Raw genomic sequence first — 20,226 nt, 5'->3', positions numbered from 1 at the left:
ATGGTAGGATCCTCTCCAGCGGGAGCTTTAGTTTTGAACCTCCAGGTCCAGTACATAAGCATACACTTGGCTGAACTTAGGTGATGTGACAGCACATTGCAGTGGGTGTTTTTTACCTTGCTGACTGAGAAGAATAGACCATAACCACATATGCTGTTGAAACACCTTGTCTGTTGTTTGTGATTGACTTTGGCTAGCCTGTACAGCTGCTGCTTGTTTAGAGCTCACAGATAAAAATAGGCTCCCTCAATTACATATGCAAATGAACATAATAAAACAGACTGCCAAGAAGTGCTACAGTTGGACACTTATAGGCCCGAGTGTGGAAACTGCATGTGAAAATTGAGTTACTGCCCTTGAAACCTCCCTATGTCTTTGCAGAGGGTTGACAGTGGGACTGGGTGACATTAGTCCTGCTGGAAGGAGCTGCAGGGCAAAGGGTGTTATTAAGGTAAAGGACGGTTGCATGGCAGGCAAGCCCAGTCCTCAAACCTTCCTAGATGTTTGCGTGCTTATTACTTGTCAACTGCACCTCCATTGCCCTTAATTATCTTGAGTGAAAGGAAACACATGTTCAGGCAGCATTTTCCTCTGTTAGGATACATATTTAAATATTGGTCACTTTTCTATAACATCCATTAAGGATTATTCTCCTTATCATTTTCTGACACCCAGACTTAAAACGCAAGTTCTCCTAGGGGGACCTTCCTTTTAAATTCATTTTAGACATTTAGATTGATTGGTTTGCAGTTTTTGGTGCTAAGTATGTTAATGATTTCTGGATGTCCTTGATGTGTGGTATAATTTTCATATAATGACATGTAGCTACCCTTCCTTCTCGTGTTACATGCAAGAGGGACTTTAATAAAACTAATTATTGCCTTGTAGCTTACAGGGTGAAATTTTTCTTCATCCACCTGAAACATTTGTAGATTCAGGGAAGAGGAATCCAGCTTTGCTTCTGTCTGGCTTTTGGGGAGTTTTTCCATCAGATGATCAATTTTTCTATTTTCCTGAAACGAGATTGTAGTGAGGTGGGTGTTGGTCTCTTTTCCCAGGTAACAAGTGAATGGACAAGGGGAAATGGCCTCAGGTTGCACCAGAGAAGGTTTACATTGGATATTAGGAAAAAGTTATTCACTGGAAGGGTTTTCAGGCATTGGAACAGGCTGCCCAGGCAAGTGGTTGAGTGCTGCGATGGAGAGATGGGGCACAGCTTGATGCAAGCAAAATGTCAACTTTATTTTAATTTCTAACATATTTTATAACTATCCTAAACAGCGCATCACACGCTGATTGGTTTGTTATTCTCGCTAGATACCTGGGAGTTTTGCTGAGGCCAGCCAAATCCTGTCCCACAGTTTTGTCACTATCTCTGGAGGTGTTTAAAAGATGTGGAGATGTGGCTCTTAGGGGCATTGTTTAGTGGTGGTCTTGATAGTACTAGGTTAATGGTTCTGAAGGGTCTTTTCCAACCTAAATGATTCTATGTATGGCATTTCCAGTGTTTTATTGCAAAACAAGACTTTTTCATGTCCCTTTGTACAAACTGCGTAACAAGTAAGATCTGCTTGTTGATGTTGTAAGAGTAGCTGTCAAACCTATTTCAGTTGCTTGACATGATGTAATGATGAAAAGTCAATTGTGGGTGGTCTTCCAGAGGACTGAGTGTGTGGTGTGTGAGTGGTGGTTTTTTTTTTTTCTTCCCTCTTTTATTCCTCTGTAAGGCCTTCTTGCTTTGCTTCCTTTTTATGGGACTTTTTAATGAGTGTCTAACGGTGGTAGTAATAGGTTGATTACTACTGTTCCAGGCTTAGCACGGGGGTGTTGTAACCTATAGACTTTCACGTATCAAGCAATACAGCAAGGGGTGGATGGGTTGATTAGCTTTGTGGGTTGACTTGCCTTCATTGGATGTGAGAGCTGTCAAAGGTCAAATATATTTTACAGGTCTGCCAACTTTTGGGTCCTGGTTGATCCCTACCTCAAAGCTGAGTGAAAAAACAAAACTGGGGAAGCATGGTGGTTCCTAAATCACCTGATAAATTCCCCTGTATCTGTGAGGCTGGCTGTGTAGACTGTCCTTGTGCCTGGGAGCATGTACCTGGCTTTCAGAAGAGCTCAATAGCTACGTTTTCAATAAAACGTTGGTGGTTTCCTCTTGTAGGCAGTGTTTTAAAACTAAATTTAGGATCAGTGCACCCATCTGAATGGTTTTGCAAAACAGATTTGCCTGGACCTGATGTCTGCATGTCACTGTGAAATGAATCCTGTGACCAGAGAGGATTTTTTTCTGTTTTCCTCAGAGCAAATTGGAGCCCTGGCCGGGCAGCACATTGTGCACGTGGCCTGCGGAGAGTCTCACAGCTTGGCGCTCAGTGACCAGGGGCAGCTCTTCTCCTGGGGTGCTGGCAGCGATGGGCAGTTGGGCCTCACCACTATAGAAGACGCAGTGACAGTGCCAAGGTAAATTTTTAACAGGTTCAGGTTTCCTTAAGGCAGCTCCTTGGCGGCGATGTGTCAAGGGTTGCTTGCCATCCAGCCTGGAGTCAATGGAAGCCTTTTGCTCAGAGGGGCTGTAATCAAGCACTTTACATGTAGGAGTGTAAGGGTGATGCCTCCTCCTTTTCTGAATTGTACTGCTACTCCCTGAGCCTCTCTCTGGGATTTAGGCAAGTCCTCAGGAGGTTTGGGCAGGACAGGCCTTCTGCCTGTGGGTGCCTGGGGAATGGAAAAGAAAACCAGAGCAGACTTGGCGTGTTTTGTACAGGGCAAGGAAGTGCATGAGGGAGAACACAAAAATAGAAATGCTGTGTGTGATACTCATTTATTGCAGTCCCTAGGAAGTTCTCTGACATAGAAGATACATTTCAAGAGTGAGGAAAAAAAAATACATGAATGCATGAACTAGCACCTCAGCTCTGAAACTGTTTTGTAGTGTTGCCCGTTAGCAGCAAAGCTGCTGCAATTCTGAATAGTGAACGTTACACTGAAACTTTAGGATAGTGTTCAATTTTCTTTGTTTACTTACTAATTTAATGTGTTTTATCTGTGGCAGAGCACTAACAGAGTTAAGTACAAGGACATGTAGGTAGTGGCAGTGGCTGCTGGCAGACACCAAGACTCCTCCATCCAAGTAGTTCCTAGATGATAGGTCTCAACTTATCACCATTATTAAGATAAATGGTCTCTTTGTACTTAATGGTGTTGCATCATGCTACATTAATAGCAGATGTAGTCTGTCCCTTATGCGGTCTGCCACTGCAGATCCCATGCAGAGAAGTTTGGGACGTCTGTCTAGGGTGGCTGTCATTGTTGAAACGGTATTTAAAGGAAAAGAGTTTCAGTCACAAAACATTAATGTTTGAGCTGAAGGGCTCTGTGGGAAGACAGTCCTTAACTTACAGGTGGCTCTGATGTAACAGAAAGACAGGGTCACATGCCACTGTGATAGCCCCATTTTAATAATATTTTTGTGAAATAACTTGAACCTTTGACATACTATTCTCTGTACAAAGCACTGAAGAGGTTTAGGTGCTGTAACTCATAGGAACCGCTTGGTCCCTGACAGCATTAAAAATGTTGATGTCTGAAAAAGAGTAGTGAGAGACACACCAAGAAGCAGCTATTTTAACCATTTTCAGATGGCCGGATTTAGTGTTATAGCAGTACATATAGTTGCAGTTAGTATTCAAGTGTCTGAAGGTCTCAACAGATTTGTATCTGTTATGTATGGATCTGTGTTACCTTCAAGACTCCATTCCTCAGTCTCAAAACCATAGGGTATGTGTGCACGTATAACTAATATTTGAATGGAAATAATAATTTTGACCTAAGGTGATACTCTATGTGTGGATACATACTCTAACAAAGTTGTCTTCTTTAGGTTGATAAAGAAATTGAACCAACAGACAATACTGCAGGTTTCCTGTGGAAATTGGCATTGCCTGGCTTTGGCAGCAGGTACTGTAACATGCATAATTTATTACCAATATTTGTGCTGTTATTTTGCACATTATCCAAGATTGCATATTTCTGCATAATAAACCAGGGACCTCCCTGTCCCAACTGCTTTCAGGCCAAATGAGAGGCTAAAAATGGATCAGTTATCATGAATATTGAAGAAGAGCCTTGCCAATACTGTCAAGAAAGATGTTACACACAGGCCACCCATTGTCTCACTGGTAAATGATGGCAGGAATACTTAAAAGCTTTCTATCTCGATATAGAGAAATGTGTGTAATTATGTTTTTTGTGCTGAAATTATCCTTGGCTACTACTCTTCTGTAACATGTGGAAGGTTCTTTGTTTGAGTTAAAGCAGTCTTATGTTGTATTTTGCACTTAGTTGCATGTCTGTTTATTTACCCGGTGGCTTCAGACTGTGGTTTTATTTTGACAAAGAATGTCCTTCTTGATTCTTTTCCATTATAAGGCCCAAGTGAGAGTGAAGCCCCCAGTACTGGTTCTTGTTCATTTTGACAAGCTTACTTTTCTGTTGACCAGCTTTTACTTGACATTCTCTTTTTTGTTTTGTTTCAGATGGCCAGTTCTTCACATGGGGGCAGAACAGCTATGGTCAGCTGGGCTTGGGTAAAGAATGTCCCTCCCAAGCGAGTCCACAACGTGTCAAGTCTCTTGATGGCATCCCTTTGGCTCAGGTTGCTGCAGGCGGAGCCCACAGTTTTGCCCTCTCTCTCTCAGGAGCTGTGTTTGGCTGGGGGAAGAACAGCTCAGGACAGCTGGGACTAAGTGATGAACGAGGTATTAAAGTTATGCTCCTAGGTGTAAGAAGGATAGGCTTTTTTGGCCTAGTGTCTCTTTTCACATTGACAGTGTATTTTTTCTGAGCAGATATGTAACCTGCAGCAGCTGCTCTTGGGAGGAGGGGGAAAGGAACAGTCTCTGATGAGACAGGGTTTTCATACTTACTAAGAACAGAAACACTTTTATTTTCTTCTTCTGGATATTAGTAGAAGTGAGGAAGGTCGAAAAGAAGGATCTTGCAAACCTGAGTGTTAATATGCAGGCATTGAAGGAAGTACTCATATTCTTTTTTTCCTCTTCTCAAAAATGCTTTGTCCATATTTTGTTTGAAGTTGATGTGGAGCAAAGGCCCTTCCTGCAGAACAGCAGGTTGAACCCATCCCCTTGTTTGCCAGTGTGTTTATGACTGGTGAGCAACTGTATGCTACAAAATGATGGCAACATGGAGTATCTCAGTATTGTAAAATGTTGCTTACTTTATTGGTTGCACAGTTTTCCAGGCACAGAGGGCCAATGGTGTAGGTTTTTTTTTCGGGTGGCCATGTTCAGTGAAGCCTAGCCATCAACAGGCTTGAAGATAGGTTTGTAAAAAGGTCTTTTCCAACCTAAATGATTCTATGGTTCTGTGAGGCCAAAGAGTGGGTGTGACATTACCACTGGTCTGAAAAGCCCAGATCTCCCCTGCTTGTTATTAACTTTTTGCAAAAGTAAGTGAGTGAAAGATTTTATTTGGAGCTTCAAATCAGCCTCTTTACCATTTTCTTCATAGTTGCTGAGTAGCTTTAAATATCTAGGCAAGTTACTAAGTGTGGATGTGATACGTAGCATGCATGGATAATTTATTTTGCATGGGTGAGTACATGAAGTGTATATATTTGTAAATGTTAGGTTGCATAATGTGGTAGTATATAAACACTGTATGTTGCAAAAGAAGAGGTTACCTATAATGGAATGATGCGTTTTGACAACCCACCCTACCAACTGGAGTGTATTTAAAGCAATTACTCAAAAATAACCTGTAATTTTGCAAAGGAGACTCAAATGTTGAAAGCATCGTTTCAACTTGCTTTATACATTTAGGATAAGAAACCCAATTGTAAGACTTGCAACATATTTTGCGTTCTCTCAAAAATGTTGCAGGTCTATTCTCTTGTACTGTATGTAAGCTAGAGTTGATCTAGTTATTTCCATGTAGACTGGCAAATAAAGCTTGTAGTTTCAAGAGCCACAGTTTATATATGAGAGGCTTACTTTGACATGGAGGTAATCTTAAATGAGCATTTAAGGGACATCTGCTTGTGGGGCTGTGTTGGCCAGAGATCATATTCTGCTTACCTCTGAATACATAGCACCGTACTAAATACATGATATTTCTGGTAAGTGAATCATGGTAAGACAGTATGAATTATACATAAACAGCAAAGTATACAAACATGAGTAGTCTGCAGCGCTGTTATTTAAAAAATTATGCTGTAGAGATAAGAAATGTCATTGCTGTCAAAATAAAGATCGGAGTGCTAAAATATAGAACAAACTAAATGAAAAAATCTGCTCTCACTTCTAAATCTAGGAAAATCTGGCTATTTTTCTTTCACTACCCAGAAAAAAAAAAAAACCTGTCAAATCCTGGGGTGAGAATCTTAAAAAATGGACAACTTCCATAGGTAGGAACCTGATTTTTTTGTTGACATGAAGTAAGCTGATGCTTCCCTTAATATCTGTTTCAGGGTGCCTACAGCTCCTTGAAACACTTACATGTTTTACTGACATAAAAATAAAGTAAAAGCTAACCTCACTGTGTGAGCTAGCACAGGTGGGATGCAGGAACAACCATAAAACCACAGATGAAATGCAAAGAGTAAATTTACCTCACCAGCTGGGGAATCCCTGAAGCAGCACCTGAGCAGAGGCACACCAGCACCATGGAGCTGGGTCCTTGCTAAAGGATCACTGAACCTGCTGTCTTCGCCTGTATTTCAGGGATTCGCACAGGTGTAGTTTGCCCCTGTGCTTTGATCTTTACGACAGCAGAGCAAGAATGTCAAACATGTTTGATAAGGTGCCTCTGAGCCTCTCACAGACCTGTGTTGTCTGAACACAGGTGTTCTGCTTGTCTGACATACAAGACTAAACAACAAGTAGTATAGAATCATAGAATCATTTTGAATGAAAGAGACCCTTAAGATCATCAAGTCCGACCATAACCTGACTCTGGCACTGAACCATGTCCCTAAGAACCTTGTCTGTGCGCCTTTTAAATTTCTCCAGGGATGATGACTCCACCGCTGCCCTGGGCAGCCTGTTCCAATGTTAGACAGCCCTTTCCATGAAGAATTTTTTCCTAATATCCATTTCTTAATATGACGTGTTTTTGTACACCTCAGCTGCAGGTAAATTGTGTGTGTTTATAATCCTCCTTGCCTTTCCCCACACGTGCTTAGTCTATTCATTCTCAGGATACCCACTTCTAATAGTGAGAATGTCAGAGCAAAGGAGAAAAGCCATCATTTGACAGTTGGCAGAGATTAGCCTTTGCAAGTAGGAGGATCTTCTTAAAGGATGACAACAGAAGGAAGGATAGGCATTTAAATACACCTTGGGATTCACCTTGTCATGTGTTGTGCTGGTGTCTGCCATGTGTCAGGATTGTTCTGTGTGGAAAAGGTCCAAGCAAGATTTTGGAAACAAATGTTTGCAGTCATCAGTGAGGAGTCTGGAATGGAACATGAGGCTGAAGGTGGGTGTAGCTAGGCTGCACTCATCATACCTCCTAAACTGCAAGTGCATGTTGATTTGATACAAGATTCTCAATATTTGCTTTCTTGCTCTGGATGATTTTTTTTGAGTCAGGACAAAGCTTTTAAGAATCAGAGGGGCAACGCAGCAGTGAAGTACTCAAATATGTGGGTTTTTTCCCCTCAGTTGTTGAAGCTTCCATTGCACATGTAGAACACATCTGAAAATCAGACTTGTCAGTGGTTTTCTTAGACATTTAGGTTTGTGTTAATGAAAGAGCTCCTTTATTTTGTCTTCAATGCAGACCGAGAATCCCCTTGTCATGTGAAGCTGTTGCGGTCTCAGAAGGTTGTTTACATCAGCTGTGGAGAGGAACACACAGCTGTTCTGACAAAGGTAAAGATGCCAACCTGGGAACCCTGGCTGCTGTCTTGCCTGCCTGATGGTTTCACATTAGTTTCCTGGGTAACAATAGAGAAGAATAGGTTGAATTACCGTATTCCATCCGACCCCAGTAAAAGAAACTAAATGGAAAGTGTAGTCATCTTCTAATTTATTCTGAGATTCATTGCCAGCATGATCTGTTGCTGGTTTTGACAATAAAACTCAGGTGAATTGCTCAAAGAAATTAGCTTTGAGCAAAAAAATGAACAAACATACATCCAAAGGGGTCGAAATAGCATTTTGTTGGAAGATGAAAAGAGAATGATACTATACATCAGAATAAAATGCAAGTCAAAATGGGTTTCTAACTGAAACATTAGCAGTCACTCACAGAATTTACAAGAGGTTTTCATTTCCAAACCTTCTGTTTCATGGTGGAGTATAGTTTAGTGGACAGAGGACAGGGCTAGGATTTGGAAGACCACTACTCAGTTCTTGCCTCGCCTCTGCCACTTCTATGTGTTACTTCCTTTTCTGGTGGCTCAGTGTGCACCACTGTAAAATTAATTAAACAGCTGGCTTTGGGATTCCTGTAGGAAAAACGATGTTGTAGAAGATTAGTTCTGTAGCAGCTTTTATTCAAAGGAAAAGATTGCAGTCTTTCTGATCAGGTGCTGACAGAAATGGGTGTAAAGTATTGTGGAAATGGGTGCTGTTCAGCCATACTTAAATCTGCAGGGATCTTGGACTCATCTGGTGATGGTGGGGAGAAGCTTACCTAATGTAGACATGCCTAAAGATAATTTTGTTTGTCTGTGATGGGTGGCAAAGTAGCTAGTTGGAAGCTGCATTAGCAGAATCCAAGTTTCTTTTCTGAATCCTTTGGAAATCCCCAGCAATCTCTGCCTAAGCTTGGGCTCATACTGAAACTGCAGTCAGAGAGATGCTGCTGGGTTACGGGTCCCTAAATGGAGAATATGCTGTTTGGTTTGCTAACAGAGTGGAGGGGTGTTCACGTTCGGTGCAGGTTCCTGTGGGCAACTGGGACATGACTCCATGAATGATGAAGTGAACCCCCGAAGAGTTCTTGAACTGATGGGCAGCGAAGTATCCCAGATTGCTTGTGGCAGGTGAGTCTTGTGTGCAGTCAGAAATTTTCTTTGGTGGAGGTGAATGCTGACACTGAGTCTTTGCAAATAGGGAGAATAGTCTTGCTGCTGTATCTTATGTGTTAGAATTATGTTGATTTAAATTTTACTTCCTGTGAGAACTCTCAGACCCTCTAAAGAAGGTTGTTTTTTAATTGGGATTGTTCCTTTTACTGTAACCTGGTAGAAGATGTCTCTCCATCTTAATAATTCAACAAGACTTTAAGGCAGCAGCCCCTTTGGCTGCAAGTTTCCAGCCTCTTTCATGACAAGAGGGTTAGTAACATTGGTGCTGTGTTGTTGCCTTTTGATATGTACAGGCTTAGCAAATGACTAAGCTAATTCCATCTGTGAGCCTGATACCAGCCACATGCTGGCACATGTTCCTCTTTGTCACTTCCACCTAAAGAGCTCCATCCCATAAACTGGTGCCATCAGGTGGCGAAAACAGAGCATTGGTGCTAAGTTAAAGATGCTGCTTTGTACCAGCTTCTGGCCTAGGGGAATGGAGAATGAATTTTAGGCTGCATTTGTTTTTTTGGTGTGGTTTTTTTTTTTTTTTCCTCTCATTTGTTAAATAAGGCGCAAATTTTGTACCCATCTCTGTTACAGACATCACACTTTAGCCTTTGTGCCTTCTTCGGGAATGATCTATGCGTTTGGCTGTGGAACGAGAGGCCAGCTGGGAACGGGGCACACATGCAATGTTAAGTGTCCCTCTCCTGTCAAGGGTCACTGGGCAGCTCACAATGGGCAACTCTCAGGGAAACCTGGTATGTACTGTGTGCAATTTGGAGTCACAAATGGACATAAATAATTTCATTTCACCTGTGGCTCTCTGAAGACATCTTGACATTGTTCTGTGGAAGTTCTTGAAACAGCAAAAGAAACCCATGCTCCTGTCCTGTGGAAATGACTGGGTGACCTCATGCTCCCTCTGTTAGGTATTGTGGCACTGGACAAGCCTCTCCCTTTTGCTTTTCATGGCAGAGCTCAACATTGGGCGGTCTTGAGGCTTCATGAAATTGTACTAATGCTGATTTCTGAGGGCTTTGGTTTCTTTTTAAAACTCCCATTGCAGTTTAAAAATTACAACTTTCCCCTCCTGCCAGGCCTGGTGTATCTCTCAAGAAGGTGCTACAGTGCTTGAGTTCCCACTGATTTTAGCCTGCACTTCAAGGAACATGGGTGCTCCTTGTAGTGTAAATCCTGAGAGACAGGCAGTGCAAATGTGGGGAAGAGGCACAGTAGGAACTTGCATTCATCAGCCTCTAACAGAACTGTGTTTCATTCTTCAACAGATGCCTGTAAATATCACATTGTTAAACATATCTTCTCTGGAGGAGACCAAACATTTGTGCTTTGCTCCAAATATGAGGTAAAATAAATTAATTATCTTCTTGAGCCTGCTGCCCGCTCCCAGCCTTCACAATGCATCATTTGGGTTTGGTCATATCTCCCAGAAGCGAACGGTTGCTTTGGAGTCTGTTCTGCCTTAAAAACCTTACAAGCGATGGCAGTTGTTATAGGGTTTTACTCTTTTTAGGGGTGGCTGAAAGTTGCCTTCCTTTAGGAGCGTGTCATTGGGAAGACACTGCTTTCAGTTTGATCATCAGGGAGGTGAGTCCAGTCTCCCTTGGAGACTGGAAATGAGGGGCTGCTTTCCTCCTGAGACACAGGTCCATGTGATAAGGGTGTAGGGCTGTGGACGGCAAACACTGGTGTTCTGTCAAGATATGCTGGATGGAGGGCTGAATGCTGAATTGGTTTTTCTGCTTCCGTCTTATTTCTTTGACATACACTTGAGGCCTGGAAATAGGTCTGGAATAAATGTACTAAGCCTGTAGTTATATATGTATGGCTGTATTTAATAAGGCTTTGGCACACTTAAGGAATTTTTTTTCCTCTTTTTAAAAATGTATTTGATGATGATCTTGTTTCTCTTTCATACCTTTCCATGCCTTTCCTTTTGGACTTATTAGTAATGCCACATCTTCTTAGCCAAACCTGTTCAGAGGCTACATTTAGGAAGCTATCAGTTATATATAGAAAACAGAAATTATTAATTAGAAGAAATTGTTTTACAAGCCTTGTCTTTGCTGAAATCTGTATCTTCTCACAGAATTCCTTGCCTGCTGATGATTTCCGGACCATAAATGAAACACGTTACACCTCTTTAATAAATGATGAAACTATAGATGTCTGGAGGCAAAAGCTTTTAGAAAAGAACAGTTCTAATTCTTTCAAGTAGGTATTGTGGCACTGGACAAGCCTTTTGTTGAAAGTTTTATTTAAATAATTTTGTTGGCTTCCGTGCCATGCTTTCACTTGAAATTTAGCAGCCTTTTCAAGTGTGGTTCTTGATTGTATACAAGGGGAGGACAGTTGTCAGTCACAAGGCTTCCAGGTTAGCACTTCTGAGCAAAACCAGAAGAATTTAAAGCTGCCTCAGAACATTGCAAATGGTGGGTGGGAAACAGATTTTAAAGTTGTCCTTCAGTGTGTGCTTAGAATTCATGAAAAGCATTAAGAACTTGTGAACAGACTGATTAAATTCCTTCCCCTGTGTGCCATGAGAAAGGCAGAATAGGTGGAAAGGAGTCACTGCTAACAACCCTCCTTTCAAAGAGAGTGATCCTGAATGAACCACTTACCCTGTGCTCCTCTGAAGGGGTGATCCTGACATTGTTTCCCATAGAAGGAAGTTAAGAGAGCTGAAGAGATTTGCTGGGACATATGTTCATTACCACTCTCTCTGTTTTCTTTTGTCTTCCTGCTGCAAACAGTAATGTTGTTCAGATCCTGTCCTCAGCTGCTTGCTGGAATGGGAGCTTCTTGGAGAAGAAGTAAGTGGCAAACTTACAGAAGTGTGGCTTTCCCTTGAGGCAGGCTGGAATCCCTTTACTTCACTCACTGCTGCAGTGGGATTTGATTTTTCTGATCAGACAGGAGACAGGGGCAGAGGTGAAGAGGAGGGTGTTCAGAGCTGGGTAAAGAAGGTGAATGGTCTAAGAAAGTGCATGGTGAGTGGTGCTGCATTCCTTGGAATTGTCACAAGTGTTATTTTTCCTTATGAAATGAATATCATCATCTTTAGAAGAGAAGGATAGGAATACAACATTAAGGGAAATGAGTGATGCCGGATATCTGAATAGTTTCTTACCCAGCTGAGCTGGCTGATGGGGGCTGGTGTATGTGAAGGTGTACTCAACACAGGCTGCTCTTGAAAGATACATCTGGGGCAGCATGGGAGCACTTTCCTTTTAGATGACATCAGTTGTGGAAAGTTTTGTGCTCCTGCTTAGAAAAGCAGGAATTTCCAATAGGGGTAACTAACAATAGGTGGTGACAAGGATGTAATATGCATAGCTGAGTCAAAGGCTGTGGGTTGGGAAGGATTGTGTTGGCTATGTCTGTGAATGTTGGGGAGGTAACAGCATAAGGTGAGGAGGAGGAGAAATTTTTTATGATGATGTAGTGAGTAAACGACCTGTAACTAGGTGAAGAAAAGCTTAGTTACTGTGAGTAATATTTTCCAAGAGCAACGTGAAAAAGAAAACAATTTAATGATTATTATTGTGTTTCTCTGCCTGTGCAATGGTTTCTTCTCTGGTAGGGTTATGACAAGGCAGTGTGTTACTGCATCAGGAGAGTTGTGTCATGTTGGCTTAAAACACTTGTTGAGGTATCCAAATTGTTGAGTCACTGTGAATAGTCCTACTTCTCCTTTGAATGTGAAGTTGAATGGAGTTTATGATTTCATCACCCCAATGCAGTTCTCCTTCCACTTTAGTGATGTCTTAGCTAGTGCAGGACTTAACTTTTACGGATCTTTGAACAAATGAATGATGAAATTTGATGCCACAGTACAGTGATGTGAGGGTGTATTTAACCACGTACCTTTATATTTGAAGCCTTACATCACAGTGCACTTGATAGAAATATCCCTCCAGTATCCTAATGCCATATGGTCCTGTTTACAATACAGTATTGTGGTACACAGGCTTAGATGGAAAAGCAGCTTTTCCATGGCTGTGTGATTGGGCATGCTCCAGTACTGGTTCTGCACATCACAGCCTGTAGCACTCTGTAATGCAGCATGATTGAGGAGCTATTTCCGGCTCGGTGCCTGTGCTGTGATGGAAATAGCCATTCTGCTACAGCAGGCTGCATTTAGCTTCTCGTGGTGTTGTAGCCACGCCACCAAACTGACAAATGCCATCCCATCTCTAATAGCTGCCTTTTCCTTCAGAGTGTCTAGTACAGTACAGTCTCGGGTGAGTAGTGACAGACTTGGGAAATCCTTGAGGTGGATGGGATGGTGTCAATTACCTTTTTCTTACTAGCAACTGCAAGGTTTTGTGTGCAGCTGTGCTGTAGATAATCGTGGTGAGGGCCTCTGCCAGAGATGCTGATCATGCTCTAGACACCGAGCTGGGTAACTTACCTGCTGGACTGGACATAGAGTGTTGCTAGGTGTGGCTGTTAGGCTGTTGTCCTCCTCAGGCTTGCCTTTATTATCCCCCTTACACAGGTTGCCTGAGTAAATTACAGCCTTTCAAGCACAGCAGGAAGGACAGCACATCTTTGTTACAACTAAAGACACATGAAGCCTGTTCTCAGCTGTGTGGGCTTTTGATTGTGGTTGTTGTTGCGTTTTAGAAAATTTGAGAGTGTAATTGCCAAAAAGCTACTTGGAATATCTTCCCCTGTTTTCTTTCAAAAACCCTTATTTGATGTTCCCTTGTATAGCAGTCAATGTCTTCTTATGCATCACCCTTCCCTTTCTTACTGAGTGTGATTAAACGGATTTTGCTGTAAAAACCAGTGTACATGAAGACACCACAGAGCATCCTAATACGTATGATAGGTATGTATTTTATAGTTTTTAAAGCAGTTTGGCCTACCTAGGCAGGGTTTTAGGTCAATGAAGGAGTCTTGGGGAAAAGAAAGACTTCGATAAAGTGTTTCTCTGCAAGAATCCCAACCCTAACCAAGGCCCAGAGGAGTTCAGAAAGGAGAGTGGCCCATCTTGTCTTTAGCAAGAACGTTCCAACTTCTGCTTAGTCTGATTAATTCCTCAGAGGTTGTTTCTCCATTGCTTACTTACAGGCCATGCCAATATGCAGGTGATGGTGTCTCTTCCTTAAACTTATGCCTGTCTGTCTGGATTTTTTTTAAAGAATTGATGAACATTTTAAAACCAGTCCGAAGATCCCAGGGATTGATCTGAACTCCACCAGAGTGCTGTTTGAGAAGCTGATGAACTCTCAGCACTCCGTTCTCCTAGACCAGGTATTGCACTTCTGGGGTTTTGGGTGTTCAGAAGGGAAATAAAGGCTTTGTCTCTCTGTAACGTGCAAGTAACAGCAGCTTTTTTGGAGAACAGTTGCATTGCAGGTATGCAGGCCAGGTCCTTTATGATATCAGTGGATACTTCTCCATTGACCTGGGCTGAATTTTACCTTCTCAAAATGTGTCTCTAAGACTTGTTTTTTTTAATATTTCTCATAGCATTTAATACTTGAAATGGCTGCCAAATTTAATTCTGTGTGTATTATATTTGTAAATAATGACTATGTGCTTATTTATTGCCTGTTAGGAGTTGAGCATTTTATGGTTGTATAATATATTCCAACTCAAAGGATTTATTTCATGAGTGCAGAGCTGTGGGATAAAACTGTATATGTTCCTGATGCAATTTTTTAGCCGTAGTTTTTACACCTTTTTTTTTCTCTGGGTTTGACTTTTAGAAGGGTTAACTAACATTTAGCCAGCCCTGGAAAAACCTATCCAGATGTTTGTGCATTTTGGAAAAATCAGAATTTAGTTCTGTCCTATGAAGTATTTTTAAGAGGTTGTGAGCAAAAGCTGTTAAGTCCACCCATTCTGAGTATGTTCCATTTCATCAGTTCTTGCACATCATCTACATTGCAGGTGCTCTATTGCCTGGGATAAAATGCCTTCTTTTGCCTTGTTTTCCCCTAGATACTGAAGAGCTTTGAAAGTTTTTTGATTCCTCAGCTGTCCAGCTCACCACCAGATGTCGAGGCGATGAGGATCTACCTGATTCTCCCTGAATTTCCACCCTTCCAAGACTCCAAGTATTATATCACATTAACACTCCCTCTAGCAATGGCTATTCTTCGCCTAGATACCAACCCCAGCAAAGTTCTTGGTAAGAGGCTGGCATTTAAGATGCACGTTGCTCTCAGTATCCAGCTGGGACACAAAGTGGTGCCTTTAGGTTTTTCAGTCATGTTTTTGTGTTTAATTCTTTTGTTCTGTTGAAATGGCTGCAGTGATAATTGGGTATTATTTGTGATATAGTGTTATGAAGCAGTCGCCTCTAAAAAGCATCTGGGAACCAAGCTGATTCAAGGAATCCTCCCCTTAAAACCCTAAGTAGTTCATGTTTAAAATTCAAACTTTATATTCGTAATTACGAGGAAATTAAGAATGTGCTGTGTAGGTGAGATATGGGAAGTTAGTTACAATAATATAAAACATACAACATTTATGGTGGTGTGGATAATATATGAGAGAGAAAATTCAGGTTAAGGATTGTTTTAAGTTAGAAGTAAAATATTTCAAAGATGTTTTACTAGGGAGGTTAATCTAATTTACCTTATCCAGTTTACCTGCATTCAGAGAGTCATTTCCAGATAAATTTGCCTGTCTCTATTTGAACACAGATTTTGTATATAATGAAGATTAAACTGTCTTATGCTCTTAAATTTAATCAGATATTTTGCACATTAGAATATCCTTTCTGTATAAGGTAAATACAATAATATACTAAATATAATGTAAAGTTACTTTGTCCTGTATAAGGTGCAGAAAAATCTATTGGCTGGTCTATGACCAAGCTGAACACTCTACCTCTTTTCCCACTTCTGAATATGCTAATTTCTGCTAACATTATTTCCTGTGAGTTTATTTTAAGCTAAGCAGAACATACACTGCTTAATGATTGTTACTATTGTTATTGTTACTATTACTTGTTATCTTACTCTGTTTCTTAAGATTATCTTATACTAAATCTCATATTACCATGTAAAATGCTATGTAATGCATTCACATGTCCAGGAGCATTGCTCTGGTACAATTTATTTTGAAGTTCAGTGATTTACTTTTTCTATTCAAAGAGGCTTTGGAACGAAGTTTCCTCCTCTACTCAGAGTATGTAGTCCACTGTGGTTATTAGCATACAGAAATGTAAAGAGTTCTTATACTTTTACCTGCCAGAATCTATTGTTGTGATGACTCCTGAGAGGATAAATTGGTGTTTGTTTCTAACAGCTGACATGATGGTTTCCCAGGCTCCACCTTCTGCTTTGCAGGTGGCTTGGTTCTAACAAAGAAGCTAATAGTCAGGGTCCCTTCAGAGGAGAGGTAAGGGTTACCTGTCTTTGGCAACAAATAAATCAGCCTTTCTACAGAGGGGGAGTTCAGACCTTTTGTGCAGATGTGCCAGGTTCTGACACCTGCTAGAAAAGTATATGGTACTACACAGAATTGCCCAGGCAACTGCTCTTTTATCACTCATGAGAGACAATGGTTTACCCGCAAGATTATGGCATCCTGAATACAAGTTAGTTGAAACAGTATCTTGAATTCAAGGTTGAAAAACCTTGAATTGGGGCTCTCACACTGATCAGGGATTGGGACTGGGTAATGACTGGGGTGGTTGTATGAGTGGAAAGGGAAGAGCTTTTAATTTTCTGGTATCTAGCTGACTCTTTGCACACTCTTCTGTTGCGACAATTAGGAGAGAAGTAGGGAAGTTTTTTGAAACAATCTTTATGCGTGTTCCCTTCTTTTCAGCTGTAACTCCATATTTAGGCATTACTCTGGCATTTAGTTCAGGATTTATATAGGTGTTCCTCTGCTTTCCAGATAACTGGTGGTCTCAAGTGTCCCCAAGATATTTCCTCAGGCTAGTGGACCTCTACAAAGGTGCAGTGGTTTACCTCCTCAGTGGAAGAAAGACACTGTTGATCCCAGTCCTGTTCAGTAGCTACATTACAGCTGCTCTCAAACTTCTGGAGAAGCTCCACAAGGTAAGGGGGAAGCCTGGGTGTGTGTTGGATCAAGATGGTTCAGTCTTGGCTGCCTTTTGCCAAGTGACAGTAATGATCACAGCCCTGATTTTTGAGCTGTGTCATTGTCCACCAAGACACCACATGGGGAAGATGTTAGTGGTTTTCCTGAATTCGAGGTGCTTAGTCCCATCTCAAACTCTAGGAAAAATTTACCCTAAAGAATGCTGCTGAGCCACCAGGCTGTGTGCACTGTGGCATCACAAATACCTGTCTCATGTTTTCAGTTCTCACTGCGCTGGTGCTAGTCAGTCTGGGTGAGGAGGAGGGGGAACTAAAAGAAGTCAGAAGGAAGTTTATCTTGATTCTTCTTGGTTCATACTAAAATATATGTGACAGTGTGTTTCTTGCGAGACTTTCTGGGGCCTGTTGTTGGAAGCTGCTATAACTGATTTTTATGAAAACAAACCTGCCTGTTCTAAGAAAAAGGTTGAATATATCTGTATTTTTAAAAAATCTGTTTTCTTTGCTAGGTAAATCAGAAGGTTAAACACGTAGAATATGATAAGTTTTATATCCCTGAGATTTCCAGCTTGGTGGACATTCAGGAAGATTATCTCATGTGGTTCTTACATCAGGCTGGAATGGTAAGAGGTTTTAAGTGTATTCATGAAATAGCTGTCCATGTTTGTCTCTCTGGTTGTAGAGATCTGTATTTTTAATATCCTTAATGACACTGTAATGTATTCTGTATAGGAGCATCTACATGTCCAGTCTCTCAGATTTGGGTACACAGTGGCTTGATAAATTTGACTTAAAATAAGGCTGTCAGACGAGCTGGAGCTAACAATATTTAACTAACACTTGCAACCATCTCTGTGATTATTCATGTGAATCTCATTCAATCCTTGCACAAGGGATTAATTAATGCACTGGATCCTTTTAATGTAATTGAGACCTCAGGAGCAAAATCCCGTATTCTAAAACTATAATTTTTACCCTTTACTTCTGCTGTTTAGGCAGGTATTGTGAATAATGTAGCCAGTGATCTTAAAAGGTTGTTCTGTAAGAGAAGGCTGTGTAGCATTCTGGCTAGGGGACTGAACCAAGACTCAAGATGTGGGTTCTGTTCCTAGCTCTTCCAGTAACCTGTTGGGTGATCTTGGGTAAGACCCTTCACCTCTTTTATGCCTCACCTTCCAAATCTGTAAGAAAGGAGAACTAAACTGACGACTGGAAGATGCTGTTTAGGACATCAGTGAGATAGTTTAATTACAGCAAGGAAAGGAATCCCAAATGTGAGGAAACACACACACGCAAAAATCTGCCAAGGGACGCTGCAAGAGCAAAACCTGACTGTAGCTTTAATTTTTGTGTGTGTTTTTATGGACTTTCTAAATGTCCTGCATGCTGTGTCCCCCATCCCCCACTTTCCATCATTTAAATAGTCCTGTTTTGTGCTTGCTTTTAGTGAGCAGGACAACAAAATACTGGCTCAAGTTTATGTAACTGTGATAGTTTAAATGTATTGATATGTCTAGTGAGCTGAGTAATTTGCATTGCAGGAATCATGTTGTGGCCTTACTTCTCTCCTGTTGTTTCATACAGTCCCTGCCTTGAGGGTGGTTTTTTTTGGTGTTCTTCTTAAGAGTAAGCGTCACCTATGGCAGACTAACATATGCTTCTGTGCCAATTAGTCCTCGTAGTAATGTTTGATGTGCAAGTTTTGAATTAGACTTGTGCACTTCCTTGAGAAGGAAGTTCCTGTGCTTTTCTTTAAGAGGAAAAAAACTGGGTGGTTGGTCCCAAAGGAGAAAAATTTTATTTGGGTCACCTTTTAACTAGTCCATCAGAAAAAAAAATAAAAATACAAGACACAAAATCAAGAGAGTAGAAGATTTTCATATTTCTCCTTTCCTTCACAGAAAGTAAGACCATCTATCATGCAGGTAAGAAAACAGTTTTTCACTACTCTAATTTAAGAAAGGCTATGGAAGCTGTAAACAGGGACAAATTTACCTGCTTTTTCTTGCAGGATGCTGTGACACTCTGTTCTTATCCTTTCATCTTTGATGCTCAGGCTAAGACCAAGATGTTACAGACAGATGCAGAACTACAGATGCAGGTAATCCTTCTCTCTCCCAATTTTCCTGCCCCATGTCTTTTTTTCCTGCCTTTTGCATTGGTGCCTGCAAGGAGAGGAGTTCACTGGGAGTTAGTGTGTGCAGCATTTCATTATTTCCATGATACAGGGGAGCAGAGTAGCTGGAGAGCCTATTTGTCCTGGATATTGCAGAGGCAGTACTTGATGTTTGGTAACATCAGAACTGCCAGATGTGCATGCTGTGGAAATTCAAACTATATAGGGAAGGAGTGATTGTGTATTTATGATAGTGCAAGGATGAGAAGTCAGGCCCTTGAGTGTCAGAGTGGAAAACTTCAGAGTTCCTTCAGAGTGGAAAACTGTCACCAGTTACTTGTGGCCATGGTGCTGGTTCCATGTAATATCCATCTTTTAGCTTTCCTATGGCTGTTTTAACATACAGCCTGCAGCAAGGCAAAGATGACTTGACCTGCCCTCAGAAGCTATAGTCACCTTCTGCTTTCATTTGTCAGCCTCTTGTGTGTATTTTTAGCAGCCCAGTTTGTGAGCAGTGCACTGCTGTGAGGAGCGTATCTGCCTTATCTTGGCAGGAGAGCAGGCTGGTAAAGGCTCTGTGGTCTTGAGAGATAGAATCTTTATGAAGACAATCAATTAGAGGCCAAAGAAACCAGTACTTCTGAGGGTGTCGGAAGGTGAAAGCCTGGTTTCCAGTGGATTTCTGTTTTAGGGTTCAACTGACTTTTAAACTGAATTTACAAATGTGTATTTGCTATGGATGATGTGTGAGAATAAAAATACTATGTGTGATCAAAGCTTTGACTGGACTTTGTGCCTTACCCAATGCCAGAAAATCCATGTAGATGGGAGCTTTGAATTGTATGTGGTGGGTTCTTTGGTGCCTTGCAAGGTGTGGTTGTCAACTGGCTTTTCGTTCGGTATGTTAGTAACCCTGCTTTCCCTCTTGGACTCTGACTCTTACGAGGGTTGTGTTCACACTGAGTTTCTTGCCTCAGTAAGAGCACGAATAAAGTGTCCTTCCCACGCAC

The 20,226-nt window shown here is 41.3% G+C and overlaps 1 protein-coding gene across 1 annotated transcript in view; it reads left to right on the top strand.

Moving 5' to 3' along the window:
• LOC308039708 (putative E3 ubiquitin-protein ligase HERC3) overlaps positions 1 to 20,226 on the top strand; it is a 56,340-nt gene that overhangs the window by 23,058 nt on the left and 13,056 nt on the right. The window contains exons 3-17 of the mRNA XM_080343298.1: positions 2,307 to 2,466; positions 3,887 to 3,963; positions 4,542 to 4,763; positions 7,807 to 7,898; positions 8,886 to 9,016; positions 9,647 to 9,807; positions 10,336 to 10,412; positions 11,157 to 11,281; positions 11,821 to 11,880; positions 14,218 to 14,329; positions 15,023 to 15,212; positions 16,934 to 17,097; positions 17,610 to 17,723; positions 19,002 to 19,025; positions 19,112 to 19,201. Coding sequence (XP_080199424.1) covers positions 2,307 to 2,466; positions 3,887 to 3,963; positions 4,542 to 4,763; positions 7,807 to 7,898; positions 8,886 to 9,016; positions 9,647 to 9,807; positions 10,336 to 10,412; positions 11,157 to 11,281; positions 11,821 to 11,880; positions 14,218 to 14,329; positions 15,023 to 15,212; positions 16,934 to 17,097; positions 17,610 to 17,723; positions 19,002 to 19,025; positions 19,112 to 19,201 — 1,799 coding nt within the window. The remainder of the gene's footprint in view (positions 1 to 2,306; positions 2,467 to 3,886; positions 3,964 to 4,541; positions 4,764 to 7,806; positions 7,899 to 8,885; positions 9,017 to 9,646; positions 9,808 to 10,335; positions 10,413 to 11,156; positions 11,282 to 11,820; positions 11,881 to 14,217; positions 14,330 to 15,022; positions 15,213 to 16,933; positions 17,098 to 17,609; positions 17,724 to 19,001; positions 19,026 to 19,111; positions 19,202 to 20,226) is intronic.

Source organism: Nesoenas mayeri (genome assembly GCF_963082525.1).
Source record: "Nesoenas mayeri genome assembly, chromosome: 4".
In the NCBI taxonomy this organism is placed as follows: Eukaryota; Metazoa; Chordata; class Aves; order Columbiformes; family Columbidae; genus Nesoenas; species Nesoenas mayeri.
Note: the sequence above shows the minus strand (reverse complement) of the source record. Positions and strands in the feature narration are given on the sequence as shown.